At 42.4% G+C, this 13,323-nt stretch overlaps 1 protein-coding gene across 1 annotated transcript in view; it reads right to left on the reverse strand.

Moving 5' to 3' along the window:
• ano3 (anoctamin 3) overlaps nt 1–13,323 on the reverse strand; it is a 415,131-nt gene that overhangs the window by 161,176 nt on the left and 240,632 nt on the right. The window contains exons 8-10 of the mRNA XM_067994093.1: nt 10,946–11,077; nt 10,537–10,643; nt 7,619–7,674 (exon numbers count right to left, since the gene is read on the reverse strand). Coding sequence (XP_067850194.1) covers nt 7,619–7,674; nt 10,537–10,643; nt 10,946–11,077 — 295 coding nt within the window. The remainder of the gene's footprint in view (nt 1–7,618; nt 7,675–10,536; nt 10,644–10,945; nt 11,078–13,323) is intronic.

Below are 13,323 nucleotides of genomic sequence, written 5' to 3' on the forward strand. Positions count from 1 at the left end.
ATATTTGTCCAACTTAATGTGAGCATCAATTCTTTATGGACCACTGATTAGGCTGCTCTCCGCCCACTTGGACCTCAAAATTGCAAGTGGGGCTCCATGTACATCATAGGGCCCCGATTTGCATAAATTAGTGAGCCTCCCGCTTGATTCGGGTGGTTGCCTGGGCTGTCCTTGTAAAGGCCCTGGGCAAAATGGCAGTGGGTGGGGTCAGCACGGGAACAGGGCGGTAAGTGTAGCACAATTCTCAGGCCACTACCGCCCCATTCCTTCTTGCCCAGTGCACCATCAAAATCGGCCCTCACATCCATTTGATCCTGTATCAAGCACAGTTACATGGTTTTCAATAAGTACATTCACATCTAATACTTTTAACCTCAACTCTCAATTAGTAATCATATTAACATGATTACAGAAAATGACCACCTTATATTTACTGCATTTATAGGCAAATTAAATACAGTTTTATAAACTGTAATTAGTCTATCGTTTATTAGGTAACTAATAAATTAAGAGGTCCTCAAAGAGGAAAGCAGAAAATAACATTATTCTACACAATATCCAGAATTGCAACTTCTTATACTTTCTGAATCAAATTGGATTAAAAGTGAGGAATGCATTTCTCCCTTAGGTACCGATGATACAGAGCGATACACCTTGGGGAAACCGAGTACACTGTTGACTCTTCATTGTATTTGAAAATACGCCATTTCTGTGCTACTTGTCTATTGTCTTTTCCTTATGGGTGAGTGACGAAGGGAAGAATCTTTATGCTTGGGCTTGTACCCAGTGCTGAAAAACACCTGTGTAGCAATTAAGCCAGCGTGTCCTAATCCTAGATCACATGACATATTTGATTGGAGCTCTTTATACTGAATAATATTTTTTAAATGCAAAAGTAAAGAATGAAGAATTCTTACATTTTTTTTCTCTCTTGTTACATTTAAAGCTGCCCTGTGCAGCATCCTATAGGTGAGCTATTCATGGTTGGTCATATAATCCTGGTATCCTCATCTGCAATAAATCGGGCCCATTAAGTATTTAGATAACGGACTCAACCTTTGTGACTCTATCAGGAGATATCGAGTTTATGGAACCTGATGGCACAGAACAGCTATCCTGTCCCTTCACATGCAGTACTTCAGTGAAATGATTGATCAGTTCAGCACATTAAAAGAAAAGGGCCTTGCCTCGAATGTCGTCCTTGCATGGCTTCCATTTGCCTCTTTTGGCAGTCTCATTCTGGTCTGAAAGCTTTTCTGAAGCTCCAATTCTACTATCTTAGGTTAAAAAGCCAGGGACACCCAAAAAACACACCAGATTAGTGGGGTTTCTCTCAGTACCAGGATGGGGCATCAAGATTGACGGCAACACAGTTTAGAACTGCCATCAAGGCCTGTTCAGTTTCCAGTAATGGTATTACTGTTGGTATTTCAGGGCCTACAGTGCCTCATGCTCTCCGTTATACACAAGTAATGGGACCACTAGCTGCAACAGGTCTGTTATGAATGACTGAAATTCAAAGCCAACTGAATATTGTGTTTATCAGTAGGAAACAATACCGAGATCTCTTCACTGTAGAGTTCCATCTGACTTCTCATCAAACTATCTAGTACAAATGACAATGCACCACACAAACTAAAGGAAATAGCACCAGTGCATGGTCTCAGTTTTCATTTTAAGCTTTCATTCATTCTCCTTATCCATTCTTGGACCTAAGGTACTCTCAACTACTGTATCTTTCAAGGTAATCAATATTCAACTACGCACAAAGAACAATGTTTAGAATCATTAAATACTTTTAACACCGAAGAAAATCCCAGAGTCTTCCATTACCATCCCTGGGTATGTCCTGTCCCACCGGCAGGACAGACCCACCAGAGGTGGCGGTACAGTGATATACAGTCAGGAGGGAGTGGCCCTGGGAGTCCTCAACATTGACTCTGGACCCCATGAAATCTCATGGCATCAGGTCAAACATGGGCAAGGAGATCTCCCGCTGATTACCACCTACCACCCTCCCTCGGCTGATGAATCAGTCCTCCTCCATGTTGAGCACCACTTGGAGGAAGCACTGAGGGTAGCAAGGGCACAAAATGTACTCTGGGTGGGGGACTTCAATGTCCATCACCAAGAGTGGCTTGGTAGCACCACTACTGACCGAGCAGACCGAGTCCTGAAGGACATAGCTGATGGACTGGGCCTGTGGCAGTTGGTGAGCGAACCAACATGAGGGAAAACCTCGTCCTCACCAATCTATCTGTCGCAGGTGCATCTGTCCATGACAGTATTGGTAGGAGTGACAACCGCACAGTTCTCGTGGAGACGAAGTCCCGTCTTCGCACTGAGGATACCATCCAACATGTTGTGTGGCACTATCACCATGCTAAATGGAATAGATTCAGAACAGAGGTAGCAGCTCAAAACTGGGCATTCATGAGGCACTGTGGGCCATCAGCAGCAGCAAAATTGTATTCCAGCACAATCTGTAACCTCATGGCCCGGCATATTCCTCACTCTATCATTACCAACAAGCCAGGGGATCAACCCTGGTTCAATGAGGAGTGTAGAAGAGCATGTCAGGAGCAGCACCAGGCGTATCTAAAAATGAGGTGCCAACCTGGTGAAGCTACAACTCAGGACTACATGCATGCTAAGCGGCGGAAGCAGCATGCCATAGACAGAGCTAATCGATTCCACAACCAACGGACCAGATCAAAGCTCTGCAGTCCTGCCACAGCCAGTCGTGAATGATTGTGGACAATTAAACAACTAACAGGAGGAGGAGGCTCTGTAAACATCCCCATCCTTAATGATGGCGGAGTCCAGCAAGTGAGTGCAAAAGACAAGGCTGAAGCGTTTGCAACCATCTTCAGCCACAAGTGCCGAGTGGATGATCCATCTCGGCCTCCTCCCGATATCCCCACCATCACAGAAGCCAGTCTTCAGCCAATTCGATTCACTCCACGTGATATCAAGAAACGGCTGAGTGCACTGGATGTAACAAAGGCTATGGGCCCCGACAGCGTCCCAGCTGTAGTGCTGAAGACTTGCGCTCCAGAACTAGCCGCGCCTCTAGCCAAACTGTTCCAGTACAGCTACAACACTGGCATCTACCCGACAATGTGGAAAATTGCCCAGGTATGTCCTGTCCACAAAAAGCACAACAAATCCAATCCGGCCAAATACCAGAATGGGAATCAGGGGAACAACTCTCCAGTGGCTGGAGTCATACCTTGCACAAAGGAAGATGGTAGTGGTTGTTGGAGGCCAATCATCTCAGCCCCAGGGCATTGCTGCAGGAGTTCCTCAGGGCAGTGTCTGAGGCCCAACCATCTTCAGCTGTTTCATTAATGACCTCCCCTCCGTCATAAGGTCAGAAATGGGGATGTTCGCTGATGATTACACAGTGTTCAGTTCCATTCGCAATCCCTCAGATAATGAAGCAGTCCGTGCCCGCATGCAGCAAGACCTGGACAACACCCAGGCTTGGGCTGATAAGTGGCAAGTAACATTCATGCCAGACAAGTGCCAGACAATGACCATCTCCAACAAGAGAGAGTCCAACCACCTCCCAATGACATTCAACGGCATTACCATCGCCGGATCCCCCACCATCAACATTCTGGGAGTCGCCATTGACCAGAAACTTAACTGGACCAGCCACATAAATACTGTGGCTACAAGAGCAGGTCAGAGGCTGGGTATTCTGCGACGAGAGACTCACCTCCTGATTCCCCTCCTGGCTCCCCAAAGCCTTTCCACCATCTACAAGGCACAAGTCAGGAGTGTGATGGAATACTCTCCACTTGCCTGGATGAGTGCAGCTCCAACAACACTCAAGAACCTCGACATCATCCAGGACAAGGCAGCCCGCTTGATTGGCACCCCATCCACCACCCTAAACATTCACTCCCTTCACCACCGGCGCACCATGGCTGCAGTGTGTACCATCCACAGCATTCACTGCAGCAACTCGCCAAGGCTTCTTCGACAGCACCTCCCAAACCCGCAACCTCTACCACCTAGAAGGACAAGAGCAGCAGGCACATGGGAACAACATCACCTGCACGTTCCCCTCCAAATTACACACCATCCCGACTTGGAAATATATCGCCGTTCCTTCATCGTCGCTGGGTCAAAATCCTGGAACTCCCTTCCTCACAGCACTGTGGGAGAACCTTCACCACACGGACTGCAGCGGTTCAAGAAGGCGGCTCACCACCACCTTCTCAAGGGTAATTAGGGATGGGCAATAAATGCTGGCCTTGCCAGCGACGCCCACATCCCATGAACGAATAAAAAAAATAATAAAATGGCGGCAGTAGAACACCTGAATTAATGGAAGTACTTTATGATGGACATACTGCTACCATGGTATAAATGCATCAATTTTAAAAGGGGCAGGCACAAGGGCTTTTTTTTAAAAAAACAGCTGATACAAACTATACGCATATGGAATGTAGAGAACACCGAAATAAAGGAGAACAAGGGATTACAGTAACTGTGAAATCCAGTCACATCAATTGGTGAATGGCTGGTGTCACAGGTTTCTACATTGCTAAAACATGTATGAAGGTGCAACTTATAAGTTGAATTTTAGCACATAATAAAATAAAAATTCTAAAAACAGAGATCAAGGTGTACACATGTAGAAAGAGAACATTCAAACATGCCAGTCTCCAAAGGAACATTAACATCTGATGAGGAAGCAATTCATTCAGTTAAAAAGTAAAAGTAATCTTAAGGTGATAACAGGAAAGGCAATACACAACAAAAATCCACACCTGACAGTGTTTTGGAATATGAAATGGAGAAAATTAAAAACGAAAAAGAAACATATTCATCAAAGTACTGAAAAAAGATAGTAGATTTGTGGAAATACTGTACATTGATGCTTATATGATCATCTTTAAAATCACAAAAAAAATCATCAATCACTCAAAATACATTCTCATCACACTGTTTCTTTTCACATCCCAAATTATCTGCAAGCCTAGCCATTTCTGAAGGCTGCTGATGTCTGCTCAGATTGCAATGTTCTCCATCTACTGATTTATTGTTCGATTCCTAAGGTAGCTAATAGTTGAAGTCAAGGGTAGTACAAAGTTATTGGAACCCATCCATTTTGGCTCAATAACGAAACAACATTGTATCTGTTCTCCAGTTTGTATCTATTGGCATAACTCTAGATTGCTATTCGACATTTTTAGAATTCCAGACTCGCCACAGGCAATTTCGAAGAAAGCACATTTTTAGCCCAGACGCACACACAAACATGCGTGCAGACGCAAACACACAGCAAGTGTGTAAAAACTATCTTGACAAGTAAAATGAATAAGTGTAATTTATTTCCAAAGGAAGGGAGAGAAATCCAATCTCGTTTCGCCCGTTTTTTTGGGTGCAAAATTATGGTTGAAGGGCTGAATTTAGTGTTGCAATTGCTCCTGCCCGATCTCCCCCAGAAGTGCATGCCTGCCAAAGTAGAAGCCGGCAACTTCAAAGTGGGCAGGGCATCCTCCCCGAAACAGGCAGTAGGCACCGTGAATATGCAAATCAGGGTCCTAATGCCGTGCCTGTTCCACCCAGTTGTTCCGGATCTTCAGTGGCCTAACCAGCTCTTCTTAAAGGGACCACTGGAGGCTGCCCACAAAGAGGTAAATAAACTTTTTGATAGTTTAATTTCTGTGGAGCCAGGAGGAGCAAAATATCACAACATGCCTTCGTATCATTTGCAGGGAACACTGCTGTGACAAAATTAGATGCATTCGTTCTTCAGGCATAAAGACAGTCCCCATTTAAAATTAAAATTATTGGGGCTAACTTTATGTCCAAAGAACAACTGTGTCGCATTTTTCCGACAAATTAGATCCAACAAATCTGTAAATGTATTTACAAACACCACATTTACATATTAGGTGAAACTAACATACAAGGGAAAATGTGCCCCTTTAATCAGAAGTAATAATTATGCTCCCGCAAAATAAAGGGAATTCTAAAGACAGTGGTATGATTGCCAACACCTCATATTGCATATTAACAATAACTACGCCATTAAAAATAATTTTGTGTCACTACATGCACTTTTTAAAACAAGCCAATATGAAATAGTGGTTTATTCATGTCAAGAGTATCCCATTTACATGGGGAATGAGCACCTTACTCAGGATGGGGAATGGGGAATGAGCACCTTACTCAGGATGGGGAATGGGGAATGAGCACCTTACTCAGGATGGGGAATGGGCACCTTACTCAGGATGGGGAATGGGGAATGAGCACCTTACTCAGGATGGGGAATGGGGAATGGGGAATGAGCACCTTACTCAGGATGGGGAATGGGCACCTTACTCAAGATGGGGAATGGGGAATGAGCACCTTACTCAGGATGGGGAATGAGCACCTTACTCAGGATGGGGAATGAGGAATGAGCACCTTACTCAGGATGGGGAATGGGGAATGAGCACCTTACTCAGGATGGGGAATGGGGAATGAGCACCTTACTCAGGATGGGGAATGGGGAATGAGCACCTTACTCAGGATGGGGAATGGGGAATGGGCACCTTACTCAGGATGGGGAATGGGGAATAGGCAGCTTACTCAGGATGGGGAATGGGGAATGGGCACCTTACTCAGGATGGGGAATGGGGAATGAGCACCTTACTCAGGATGGGGAATGGGGAATGAGCACCTTACTCAGGATGGGGAATGGGCACCTTACTCAGGATGGGGAATGGGGAATGAGCACCTTACTCAGGATGGGGAATGGGGAATGAGCACCTTACTCAGGATGGGGAATGAGGAATGAGCACCTTACTCAGGATGGGGAATGGGGAATGAGCACCTTACTCAGGATGGGGAATGGGGAATGAGCACCTTACTCAGGATGGGGAATGGGGAATGAGCACCTTACTCAGGATGGGGAATGGGGAATGGGCACCTTACTCAGGATGGGGAATGGGGAATAGGCAGCTTACTCAGGATGGGGAATGGGGAATGGGCACCTTACTCAGGATGGGGAATGGGGAATGAGCACCTTACTCTGGATGGGGAATGGGGGATGGGCACCTTACTCAGGATGGGGAATGGGGAATGGGCACCTTACTCAGGATGGGGAATGGGGAATGGGCACCTTACTCAGGATGGGGAATGGGGAATGGGCACCTTACTCAGGATATGGGCACTTTATTGGTACACATGCAATTAACCCAGTTTATTATATTTCAGCAATCCACAGATATAGTTGACAAATCTTCTGTAAGTTCATGTGGTCTTAGAGGTAAAGTTTTAAAATTAAAGGTATTGGGGTAGATTTTCATCTTCACCAGCTGGACACTATTCTGGTGGAGTAGATTGCCTGCCCATTGTAAACCTCCCCCCCCTCCCCCAAAATGGAACAGAAATCAAGTGGGCTCTATAAAGGGAGGGCGAATCTGCCAGATTAGTGTCCAGGTGGTGAAGACGAAAATCTACTCCAATATGTACAAACATTATCTCCTAAAACGATAAACAGAACGTTACCAAGTTACCAGCAGGAAAGATTTTTTTTAAAAGCATTAAAAGCTCATGTTTTACTCCATTTGCTTCCCCAGTCCATTAAAAATAAAGCTTAACGTTGTCTCACCTCGTGTGGAGGAAAGGCAGCATCATATGTTCCATTGCTGAGTAACTTATTTAAACCTGAAGAAAAGAGAAACATCCAATTGTTGTCTGAGAAAATTATAATACAAATTTTAGACAGTAATCATAATCGTGCATGACCAAGTACAACATCCTTTTGCTGATGTTCGTTAGTAATAGGTATACATTTCAGTGAAGCCATTATTAAGCAGTCATAAGAATGTTGTGGGGATATTTTGCTCTTGAAAATTATTTTATCTCGTTGCTGTAAAAATAAATCTAAAATACTGATTCTCATGTTAAACCATTTTTGCCCTTGTGGTCTTTATTTCCAATTAATTATTTTCTCGAGCTATGCTGTCAGATATCGACATTTTTCATTTTTTCGGTGGTTGGAAGCTCTCTGTAAACCCACAATGCTCGTGATCGAATGGGATTCTATTTATAGATTGAAATCAGAAACCTCTCATTCGTCTGCTTGCCAAACTACCCAGAGGAGGATGACTTTCAAAATGATGCTATCAACTTAATAGCCCCATTGGATCTTTATGTAGATAAAGCAAATGACTAGCGGATTATCAGATTAAATGGGACAAAACAGTTCATTTCATAAGTATTAAAGCAGTTAAAATCAATTCCTATTACCAGAGTCAGATTAAGAATTCTTGGGGCCCCGAGCACCAAAAACCTTCAGGCCAAACACACCCCCACCCAATCCAGCAAAATGCATGAAGAAATAGGCCCGTAGAATGTTTACACACTGCATTAATAATAAAGCAAATCATATCACAATATACTATGCTTAAATGACACTGCTTAACTTTGTCATACACACACACAGACACACACACACACACACATACACACAAAATGAAATAAAATAACAAATTTTGCTTTTGGAAAAATCGTTACCAAATATGCAACAATCAGAAACACACAGACTGCATGTATCCTACGTTCCATTGCTGAGTAACCCTTGTCTGATAGAAATTGTGAGGCACGATGGCGTGAAGTTACAGCCTGATGTTGTTCCCCTAACACCTGGAGCCCGAGTTCAAACAAACTCTGTCCCTTTATTATAATGGAATTTCTTTTCTGTGGACAGCATTTTTGTTTTCTTAAAGCTTCTTATTACCTTTGATTCTAAGGCTCCTCATACCTGAACAAATAAACATTTTAATAACTTGTGAACTGCAATGGCAGGGGGCCCCATATTTCACCAGATCCCCAGGCATGGTCCCATTGGCCAGTGTGTTAATTCAGGCCTGCTTATTATACTTCATGAAATGGATCATTTCTGAAATGTGAGAGCAATCTGCAATTTTTCTCATCGTAAACAGTATTCTTTTACCTCTGTACAAATATGGAAACTCTCTCAAATGAAAAGAAAATGGACTTAAACTCTTAAATTTGGTGGTTTGATAGATTTTTTATTTACTTTTTGATGACTGTTTTTTGTGCTCATCATGCTGAGAGGAATGGAAGTGCTCTCCATTATCACACTCAGTGTCCTCATGAACCATTTCCCAGGTTGGGAAACTGATGAGATCGGGTGCAATGCTGGTTTCACACCCCGCCCGATTTTACTCTCCATTGAAGTGAGTAATATTGGGCGGGGTTTAAAACCGGCGTTCCACTCAATCCCGTGGGTTTCCAGCCTGATGAGTTAGGTTAAAATTACCCCCCATGAACAGAGTGATTTAAGAGGAAATTGAACTGATGCAGCTTTTGTAAAATACAGAAAATTGATTTTCTCCCAGTCTAAGGCCATCAGGAGTATAAAGCTAGTCAAAGGTGCTGTGGTAGCATTTTGTAACAAGTCAGCAACTGTGCTTCAATGATTAATTGTACTTTGAGCATTTATACAGGAGCAGTGTCTTTGTTGTTTGGACACTGAGGAGAAATACAGTATATATAGTACTGAATACTGTCCATTCACTTGTTTAATATTGAACAAATGTGTTGGTTTATAACCAAATCTAATGTTTGACAATATATATGTTCTTCCATCTTCTAAAGTCAAGGAGGTCATGTAGCAGCATGATATATATATTCCATTAAGCTGCACTGCAGCGGCAAGGGTTTTCTGTTCAATCCTGGGGTCTTACAACATTTACCGAGATATTGAGCAGGTAAAGGCATACTCTGTTCCATAGGGGATACAAGGTCCTCTATGGGACTGATCAGTGTCACTTCACCCAAGTAAACATCTGGTATAAAATTCCAAAATACAGCACCAATCTTGTAACATGTACACTTTCCAGCCAGAGCCATCAGAAATTGGGACCTTGGACAATTTTTTCCCATTCCTTAGCCCTAGGCCTGAGGTCAGTTGTGCTCCTAATGATCTGTTAAATCAGGAATTGAGCTTGGGACCTTCTGCACTGTATGATTTTATACTATATTGGTCCGTGCCTTAACCCACTAGGCCACTGGGTGATCTTTTATTTAGTTATGCCGGCGATATTTGCTCAGTTATAAAAAACTTAAATACTGCTCCAACTTCACACTATATACATAATACACATAGAACTAAAACAACAGGATATTATGTATTAAATTGCAATTATTTTCCCCTCTCTCTTCAAGGGTAAAAGCTACCCCTTATCCTACCCACCATGTATATTTTCTACAAGGATAACTGGATGTTGATCAGGAGTGGTCATCAGGCTGACCTTTAGCTCAAATTTGGCAAACCCGCCTCCCTTTCCGCTGTCACCACCCTTGCTGAGATCAGCCATCTCAGCACAGACCGGTGATCAAACCTACCTTCATGGCTCTACGGCACAGGACTACACCATACAGTGCATTCACTCCCAAAAAATAATTGAAAATACGCTGCAACATTTATTTGACCTAAAGGTTGTTAAAGAAAAAATTGGTGTTCTGGAACTGAAATTTAACAGATTATTAAAACATTACCAATTTTGGATTTTCCATCTTCATATTTTGTCCTCTGTAGCATGTGATGCACTATTCTACTTCTTGTAGAATTACTGAAAAACGTGTCTTTGTTGTTTATGGTGAAGCTGAAAAGATTTTTTTTAAGAAAACAAAAGAGAATGTGAAATTCCATATTTAAGTTTAGCATGGCTTATAGAATAGCAGAAAAGATCAAGGCAATCGAGGGACTGAAATTTAAATCATAAAGCATAAAATGTAAGATTTAAGAGTTTATGAACGCTGTCATAACCTTCCAAGTCCAGTACTGCCTTGGACAAACTCTTCAAAATGTGTACTATCACTGCAAATTAATACCATTAAAATGATTGACATTCACACATTTTCAAATTTCATGCATGTAAAATACTCGTGCACGTAAAATACTTACTGGTGCATACGTGCTCTACTGAATGGTGCTGTGCAGCAATCTGTCTCTTCCAGGTCTGGTAGAGCCTCTTTATCGAGCTTCATCGGATTTCTTGGTAACCAACTCTTCAGTTGTCGCAGATTCCTCTGAACACTAATAAGCAAATGCCAAACTACTGATATTTAAAATGAAACGCACTTGAATAAACCTAGATGATCGGCTTAAATTTTAATAGTTTAAAGGCAATTAAACTTTATCAAAACATGCACAGGAATCAATCACCAGCTCATTGTATTTCTTCTCAAATCTACAAAATATTGCACACTATAATCTATTTGATTACTGAACAACAGAATACAGCTATTCAGTTCAGTAAAGCATACTAAGTATTTACTGCATGTGTCCTTTTATTAAATTTGTCTTGAAATGTTTCTAACACATTGAGGTTTAGATTTTTACTGTAACTAGTATTTATTCATGTAGAAATTACTGATTATAATGTTTTCCTCTATTGTTTATACCTACATGACATTAGTTAGTAAATGCCTGCAATATTCTACCAGTAACAGTGTTGGGAATCGTATAAATATTGATATTTTTAAAATATTGATCACATGACCAATCCAGGCCTTGTGCAAAAGTATTATGTTTTACAAATTATATAGTTTATTGAACAAAGTGATTTGAAATGAAAATTATAAAACTTTGTCATTTGAGCTTTACTCCAACACTGATTGTAAGACTGATAAGTCAGTTGGGGAGACAATTAGTTGGAGATCAGTCGAATGTACAGGGGCAGTTCAGTGTCAAAGAATTAAAACATCTGATACTGTTGTTTATGTCATAACAGGATAACAAATCTGGTAATAATTTTTTTAATGGTTGCCATGTAACGCACTTGGCGCATTGTGGGTGACAGTCAACTCTAATAATTCACTGAGGTACAACCCAGAATAACCATTTAATTTTATGGCTAGATATTGTATTGTGAGTGGCTCGTGATCACATCACTCAGACAAACATGAGCTTTAACTGCTCTCCCAGTTATTGATCTGTTTTATGAACCACTGTCAAAGTTAAAGCAATCAAGGCCACAGTAAATGTACCTGGCCTTCCTGCTGTGCATTCTGGAACATTTGTTCTCACCCTTGTGATACATTCCATCAAAGGAAATTAATAGCTTAAAGCCAGCAATCCGAAGAATACATGCAGTGGAGATAAGCAGTTAGGGCAGTGTTTCCCAAACTAGGATGCCACTCCAAAGATGGAGTTAGGTAGCTTGCTGGTGGGAGTGTAGTGAGCTGGTCAAATGTCATTCTTCTTTTAAAAAATTGGAGGGGAGGAAAGAAAAAAACATTTTGGGTCATCCAAACACACTATATTGCTAAGTTTGAGTTTCCAAACAGCACAGACTAAAGTTGGGATTTAGATATTTGTCTGGATCACACCTCACCAATGTGGAAATGGGATAACAGATATTACGATCTTATTCAATTGGGAGGCATCACAGCAGGTCCATTATTTGATAGCGAAGGTGCTCCAGCTAATTACATAACTTTCAGTAAACATGATGTATCATAGTAGATGCATTTTTGAAGACTTTTCTGTAAATAAACAGCTTTGAAAATCTGAAGCCCTGATTTTAACTCAGGGCGTGTTTGGGGCTGGGGGAAAGGTGGAAGGAAAGCACCCACGGACTCCTTGGCATAAGGGTGGGCCATTTTAACTCCAGAGCCTCAATTACATTTCTCTGCATGAAGCCGGTGGGAATGACTAGATCCGATGGGCAGGAGTGGGAATTCAGACGGGAGTCCGTCACTGCCGGGTATCCAAGTGAACAGTAAGTTGGGGTGGGGTGTGGGGGGTCTGGGTCGATTGTGGCCGGAGATGGGGGGAGGGAAATCCCAGGGAAAAGGAGGCCTAAGATTTCTTTGTTGAGCCTGGAGGAACATTCCAACTCTTAGAATCACAGAATGGTTACACAGCACAGAAGGAGGCCATTCGGCTCATCAAACCCGTGCCGGCTCTCTGCAAGAGCAATCCAGCTAGTCCCACTGCCCTGCCCTTTCCCCGTAGTCTTGCAAATTTTTTCCCTTCAAGTTCTTATCTAATTCCCTTTTGAAAGTCACGATTGAATCTGCCTCCACCACCTTCTTCTGGCAACGCATTGCAGATCATAACCACTCGCTGTGTAAAAAGGTTTTTCCTCATGTCGCCTTTGGTTCTTTTGCCAATCAACTTAAATCTGTGTCCTCTGGTTCTCAACCCTTCCGCCAACAAGGGCCACAAGGAGCCTTAACAAAATGTAATGAACCGATGCGGAGTACCACCAGCTTTTGCCATGTGAGCCTCCCAATCCCGGCAGTTAAAATGGTGTATGATGGGAACAAGCCAGGAAC

Source organism: Heptranchias perlo, chromosome 12 (genome assembly GCF_035084215.1).
Source record: "Heptranchias perlo isolate sHepPer1 chromosome 12, sHepPer1.hap1, whole genome shotgun sequence".
In the NCBI taxonomy this organism is placed as follows: Eukaryota; Metazoa; Chordata; class Chondrichthyes; order Hexanchiformes; family Hexanchidae; genus Heptranchias; species Heptranchias perlo.